This window comes from Mobula birostris, chromosome 9 (genome assembly GCF_030028105.1).
Source record: "Mobula birostris isolate sMobBir1 chromosome 9, sMobBir1.hap1, whole genome shotgun sequence".
Classification (NCBI taxonomy): Eukaryota; Metazoa; Chordata; class Chondrichthyes; order Myliobatiformes; family Myliobatidae; genus Mobula; species Mobula birostris.
In genome coordinates, this window is record NC_092378.1 from 29096697 (window position 1) to 29104214 (window position 7518).

General features: G+C 41.1%; 1 protein-coding gene across 1 annotated transcript in view; it reads right to left on the reverse strand.

Annotated features, from left to right (window-relative positions):
- Positions 1 to 7518, reverse strand: part of LOC140203281 (IQ motif and SEC7 domain-containing protein 3-like) — a 134129-nt gene that overhangs the window by 69597 nt on the left and 57014 nt on the right. Inside the window, exon 6 of the mRNA XM_072269295.1 lies at positions 4121 to 4260. Coding sequence (XP_072125396.1) covers positions 4121 to 4260 — 140 coding nt within the window. The remainder of the gene's footprint in view (positions 1 to 4120; positions 4261 to 7518) is intronic.

Here is a 7518-nt window from a genome sequence, read left to right on the forward strand (position 1 = left end):
ATGTTAAGAGCAGCATGGTCATCATCCCCATTCCTAAAGTTAATGACCAACTCTATATCACCATCTTATACTCTGACTCATCGCTGTTTGAGTTACGGCCTACTATGGTGGTATTTGCAAACTTGTAGATGGAGACAGAGCAGAATCTGGCCACACAGTTATGAGTGCGCAGGGAGTAAACTAGGGGGCTGAGGATGCAACCTTGTGAAGCACCAGTGTTGAGAGTAATCGTGGCAGAGGTGAAGGAAGTCTTTAGATCCAAGAGCTTGGAGATGAGTTTGTTTGGTATCATAGCTTTGAAGGTGAAATGGGTGTCTTTACTTGCTAGATGCTGTAGAGATTTTGTGGGAGTTCAGGTGCCTTTTGCTCCCTTGTCTAACTAATTCTCAGATTAATTCTGGAGATCCACAAGAGTTACAGGGAAAACAAGTAAATCACCCATGGAATTTCAAGCTATTATTTGTTCCCTCTGGAGCACATTGCAATTCAACTCTATTAAGATCACACAGGACAACAACTCTGTTTTTAAAGTGTAGCTTCCTCAGAATTTTTTTTTTGTTTCTGATAGACCGCTCAAAGCCAAATACAAATATAATTCCAGACTACTTGTATTGTGTAGGAATTTGGAGAAACAAGAAATTAACTTTTATTGAATATAATGCATTTAACTGCATAATGGTGCTGATGCTTTGCAATAGTTCAATGAAGCTAGAAATGTTTTGTGAATTATTTTCATTTGTACTCAGTATCTGAGGCTTCTCGCTAAAGTATCTAGGAATCTAGCAATGATAGATTCCAGTTGCCCTGAACCCATTTCTCTATGACCACAATGTCCTGGTGAAACCTTTCACCATGATTGTTACTGACAGTGCCAGGATTTGCAGGGAAAAAGTCTAAATGAGAATGCAGAAAATATATCTTTGGTGACATGTTTTACTTCGTCGTTTTGCATGCTTCAAGCATGTTGTCAACCAGCTGCACATAGTTTGGTGTTGCCAGGAGAATTATCAACACCTTGAATACCTTCCATGCATTTTTTTCTGGTCCCACTAGAAGATGTTCATTGATGACTTGTTTGATTTGTGGACCAACAAAAACTCCTTCCTTAATCTAGGCATCAGTTATTTTGGGAAACATCTGTCTCAAATATTGAAATCCTCCATGGAAATTTAAAGTCTTTCTAAAACCTGTCCTGCCATGCAGCATCTGCCTTGCCCAAGAACGTCCAGGCACATCTGGATAAGACAGAAAACTTTTCAGCTGACATTGTGGACAATGTTTTCACTGAATTGAATTATGAACTGAAATAACAAATGTAGATGAATTCAGAAAAAAACGGTGCATGACAGAAAAATTTCACTGTGATTTTCATGATCAGCAGCCCAAAATCGATAAGATACACCCAAAAGTATTCAGGAAGCAAAATCTTTGTTCTCTAGTGTTACCATTCAGAGTATATTTATCCATTCAGGGCCCAAGCAGTCCTCCCAGGTGAGGCAACACTTCGCCTGGGGTCATCTACTGTATCCGGTGCTCCCGGTGTGACCTCCTATATATCAGTGAGACCCGATGTAGATTGGAAGACTGCTTCATCAAGCACCTACGTTCCGTCCACCAGAAAAAGCGGGATCCCCCGATAGCCACCCATTTCAATTTTACCTCCCATTGCCATTCCGACATGCCAGTCCATGGCCTCCTCTACTGCAGTGACGACTCCACACTCAGGTTGGAGAAGCAACAACTTATATTCCGGCTGGGTAGCCTCCAACCAGATAGCATGAACATCGATTTCTTGAACTTCATGTAATTTACCACCCCCCACCCCCCACCAGCACTCTCCAATCCTGTTTCTTCTCCATGGTGCTCTACCATCTCCTATCAGATTCCCCCTCCTCCAGCCCTTTATCTCTTTCACTAATCAACTTCCCAGCTCTTTACTTCACCTTCCTCCCCCCTCCCGGTTTCACCTATCACCTACTGCCTTGTACTTTTTCCTCCCTTTCCCCCATCTTCTTACTCTGACTTCTCATGTTTTTTTCTAGTCGTGATGAAGGGTCTCGGCCAGAAACATCGACTCTTTACTCTTTCCCATAGATATGTTGAGTTCCTCCAGCATTTTGTCTGTCTTTCCTTGGATTTCTCATGTTTGTAGATTTATCTTTATTCTTTTCTCCAAATTGTACTTTATCCTTCTCTGTGATAGTTTCCTGTTGGTCAGATCAATTTGGAGAAAGAAAGGTACCTCACTCAGCCGATCAAGGCTAGAATTATATCCTTCTTTTTTCTGTGGAACGCATATTGTATATTTTCTCTGAGCCACGGGCTGATTTATTCAGCACCCCTGTATTGGCCACTAGATGGCACATCTGAGCCTTTCGGCCTCTGCTGATAGGTTGCAGAAGATGATAAGAATATGTCAACGGCTGTTTAAAAGCCATTTTGAAGGACAGAGCAAGTTTAATGGTAATATTCACTGTAAGCGGAGCAATATCTGCAACTAATTTGTTGCAAAATCAATCTACAGAGAATCATAAGAATCCAATGTGCACAAGAAAAAATTACAGTCACGAAAGCAATTAAAAAATTGCAGAAGCCACTAAAGTCAGTTGAACATTGTCAGCAGTTCAATAAGTGGATGGTTGAGTTTCTGACTCCCAGGCATAATATGGTGCAACTTTGTCTCCAGTGTCTCCTATCATTCAAAGCTGACTGAATAAGGTGTCGGTTCAGTTTAAAGAAAAAAATGCCGACAGATGCAAAGCAAGATGTCTTTCACCAATGCCCACCTTACTCTACTGCGCAATATCAGATCCTACTCAGAGTCTTTCTCCTTACCCAGATTGCAGACATATTTAAATTAAAAGAAATTTCACAGAAGGCCACGAAACAGGGATTTTGAAAACAACTTACAATGAACCAATCCAGAAACTCAAACTCACTATTTTGTTTCTCTCTGTTTGCACTACTTAGAATCAGAATCTGGTTTAGTATCACCGGTATATGTCGTGAAATTTGTTGAGTTTGCGGCAGTAGTACAATGCAATACATAATGATAGAGAAAAAACACCAATTACATTAAATATAGAATTGTTACATTTAATAAGTATTGCAAAAATAGAAATTAAGAAGTAGTGAGGTAGGGTTAGGGTTCAATGTCCATTCAGAAAAAGGATGGCAGAGGGGAGGAAACTGTTCTTGAATTGTTGAGTGTGTGCCTTCACACTTCAGTAACTTTGCCTTGATGGTAACAATGAGGACGACGCATGACCTGGGTGATGGCGATCCATAATGATGGATACGGCCTTTCTGAAGATGTCCTGGATACCATGAAGGCCAGTGCCCATGATGGAGCTGACTAAATGTTCAACTCTCTGCAGCTTATTTCAATCCTGTGCAGTAGCTATCCCTCCCCCCCGCCCCCCGCAACCAGACAGTGATAGACCCAGTTAGAATGCTCTGCCCATTTTAATTAAATGGAAAGTACTGTATATTTCTTATTGTAATTTATATTTTTTATGAATTGCTGTATTGTAAAGGGTTAATCTTTGTGCTTGCCAAATGTCTCCCAACCACCATGGCCTTGAATGTATCAGAACTAGCTGCAGGAACTTTGAATGCTACCACGGGAACACAATATACCTTGGGAATACAGCTGTGGGAACATGAAGGTTAGGTGAACTGCAGCATTTTATATCAGTGCAGAGGGTGTGAAAATAGAGTGGTAGGGGTCTTGGGGGTAGTTCTTCGGGGCCGCAGCATTCGTGAACATTGCTGAGGATTGGGCAGAGTGGGAGGGACGCTGCAGTGAGAGGGGCCCGTGTATACCTAGGTACATATTTTAATGTTTGCTGTTCTGTCCTAATTAACAAAGTTGTGTAGTTCTAAATAAATAATTGGAGTCTGTGCCTTTCAGCCTTATTGAACCAGGTCTGTGAACAGAACAACTGCTGTCACAAAACAACAAATTTCGCACTATGTGCCAGTAATAATAAACCTGATTTGATTTTGATTCTACGGACTACAATGAACAAGGTACCTATTTAGGGAATGGAAATAAGGCATATCTGCATCATGTGTGGTTACCTCTGAGACATAATTAGCAAAGATTCACTGAACTTACTGCTTTCATTCCCACAATTGATTTTTCTACTTTGGTTACATATGTCACATGATCTTCATTGGATTTTAATTCTTTCTGTTGAATTCGTTCATAAATCCCAACAACCATCTCTCGGGGAATGTCCACTCCATCATCCACACCTAATTAATGGAAGTGAGGGAATGAGAAGACATAAATAAGTACTAAATGCTGCAGTGCAGAATCAAAGAAATTGGATTCACATTAAGGAGAATTAATAATATTTAAAGTTGGTTCATCTTAAATACACTGTAAATTGACCTGACTGTCAAATCAAGAATCCTAACCATGCCAAATAACTTGTTTTACCAGTCTTTCTGTCAGCTTCCTCATCACCATGACAAATGACATTCAAGCAACCATTGGAAAACCAATTTTTATTACATTTTATTACTTCACTTCTTTATATTTAAACATATAATTATACTCATGGTTTATTTAAGCCAATGGAGTTGGTAGACAGTGGTGGAATGAATAATCCCAAATCATCACATGCCACTGGCCTGGGACAGGACACTTTCCAATCCTTCATTCACCTTAATTTTCTGAATCCTCTGAAGATGAAGCTAAACCCCAAGTGAAGATGTTCCATGATTTCATCCAATCAAACGGCAGCACCAGAAAATGGACCCTATCCATGAGTGCGAGGCTGAATTCTCTTCCTGATGGTATTCTGCGACATCTTTGCCCTTTCACTCATCAAAATAAAGCCACCTCTAGCTTGCCATGGTTCCCCTGCAGATCTCTCATCGCTCAGCTTCAAGACCAGGAAATCACCTTTAATTGAACTGTCATGACAGGAAGATGTGAAATCATTTTCCTGGTGCAACATTTAAGATCCAGCATTTGCCTTGGGAGTGATCGGCCCAGACTTTGGAATGAGTCAGTACACATTCCCAATTTTAACCTCCTCCTTTAGTAGGAATGTTAACAGCTGTCTATATACAACGATCTGAAATGTTCTTGCTCAGCCTTCTTTAGAATGCTCATGTAACTGCTTTACTCCAGACCTCTCTATGAGTTTAACATGGGTAACCTGCTATTATTTCACAACCACTCTCTTCTATTGCTTTAGTCTTCGGCCTTATTATATCATATTTGATCCAAGTCTAAAACTTCCGTTTGTAGGGACTACTCCAACTAAGGTGTTCCCCTCCTTTGCTTATCCAGTCCTTCCTGCGTTAATATCCATTACAAAACCCATTCATGTTCCTTTTCACATTGGATTTATTGCAGCCATTAGATTATATGTAAAAATCCATTCCATATCCTTCGCTGCTATCTATCTCTCCACTGGACTGAACACTCAAGGGCTGCATTAAAAGACTTAATTAGCTTTAAAGTTTCACAACCTCTTCCCGAGGTTCAGTTGGAGGCAGATAAATTTCGTTATGATGATTATTTAATAACTTTTTTCACCCCATAGATTTGCTATATAATTCTTCTTCCAAACATTTTCTGCAATGTTGTCCAATGTATGATGAGTGAGCTGCCCATTTTTATCTTTTAATGAACTTGCATGGATCTTTGGTAATCTCCTTGCTAGCTACCACCCTAAGTTATTGGTGGCTTCTGACATGGCAACGTCAGCTGCTTTGTACAAAATGGGGTCAAGATGGTGCTGAGCTGTGATGTATGTTGATGTGGCTCAGACTGAGTTGTCATTTTTAGGTTTGTAGCATTATTTTTATTTTATTTTATTTAGAGATACAGCTTTTCCGGCCCAACGAGCTGCACTACCCAGCAACCCATTGATTTAATCCTAATCACAGGACAACCTGCAATGACCAATTCACCTAGTAACCAGGTCGAAGAACAGTTGGGCTGTTCGAGGAAATCGGAGCACCCAGAGGAAACCGAGAGGCTCACAGGAAGAACATATAAATTTTCTTACAGAGGATGCTGGAATTGAACTCAGAAGTCTAACACCTAGGCTGGATAAATCCCCAAGGCCTGACAAGGTGTCCTTTAGCCCCTATGGGAAGCAAGTGTAGAAATTGTCGGGACCCTAGCAGAAATATCATCCTTAGTGACAGGAGAGGTATCAGAGATTTGGAGGATAGTTACTGTTTGAAAAAGGCTCTAAACATAAACCAGGAAATTATAGGCCGTTGAGTCTGACATCAGATGTGAGAGAATTATTAGAAGGTATTCTAAGGAACTGGATATATATGTATTTGGATAGACATGGGTTAAGGGTAGTCAGCATGGCTCCATGTGTGGTAGGTTATGTCTAACCAATCTTATAGAGTTTTTTGAGGAAGCTACCGGGAAAGTGGATGAAGGCAAGGCAGTGGATGTTGTCTGCATGGACTTCACCAAGGCATGTGACAAGATCCCTCATGGGGGGCTGGCCAAGAAGTTTCAGTCACTTGGCGTTCAAGATGAGGTAGTAAATTGGATTAGACGTTGGCTCTGTTAGAGAAGCCCAACAGTGGTAGTAGAGGGTTGCCTCTCTAACTGGAGGCTGTGACTAGTGGTGAGCAGCAGGGATTGGTGTTAGATTCATCGTTGTTTGTCATCCATATCAATGATCTGGGTGATAATGTGGGTAACTGGATCAGCAAATTTGTGGATGACACCAAAGTTTGGAGTGTAGTGGACAGTGAGGAAGGTTACAGAGGGATCTGCATCAGCTGTAAAAATGGACTGAAAAATGGCAGATGGAATTTAATGCAGACAAGTGAGGTTTTGCACTTTGTAAGGACCAGCCAGGGTAGGTCTTTCACAGAGAACAGTGGGGCATTGAGGAGTGTGGTAGAACAAAAGGATCATAGTTCATTTAAAGTGGCATCACAGGTAGCTGGGATTGTAAAGAAGCTTTGGCACATTGGCCTACATAAAAAGATGTTATGCTGAAGTTGTATAAGACGTTGGCGAGGCCTAGTTTGGACTAATTTGTGCTGTTTGGTCGCCTACCTACAGGAAAGATGTAAACAAGGTTGAATGAGTGCAGAGAAAATTTACAAGGATGTTGCCAGGTCTCGGGGACCCGAGTTATAAGGAAAAGATTGAATAGGTTAAGACTATATTCTTTTGAACATAAAAGATTGAAAGGAAGTTGTTAGAGGTATACAAAATTGTGAGGGGTATAGATGGGGTAAATGCAAGCAGGCTTTCTTCACTGTGGTTGGGTGGGACTACAACCAGAGTCCATGGGTTAAGGGTGAAAGGTGAGAAGTTTAAGAGGAACATGAGGAGAAACTTCTTCACTCAGAAGGTTGTGAGAGTGTGGAATGAGCTGCCAGCATAAGTGGTGCATGCGAGCTCGATTTCAACATCTACGAGAAGTTCGGATAGGTACATGGATAGTCGAGGTATGGAGGGCTATGGTCCCGGTGCAGGTCGATGGGAGAAGCAGTTTAAAAGGATTCAGCATG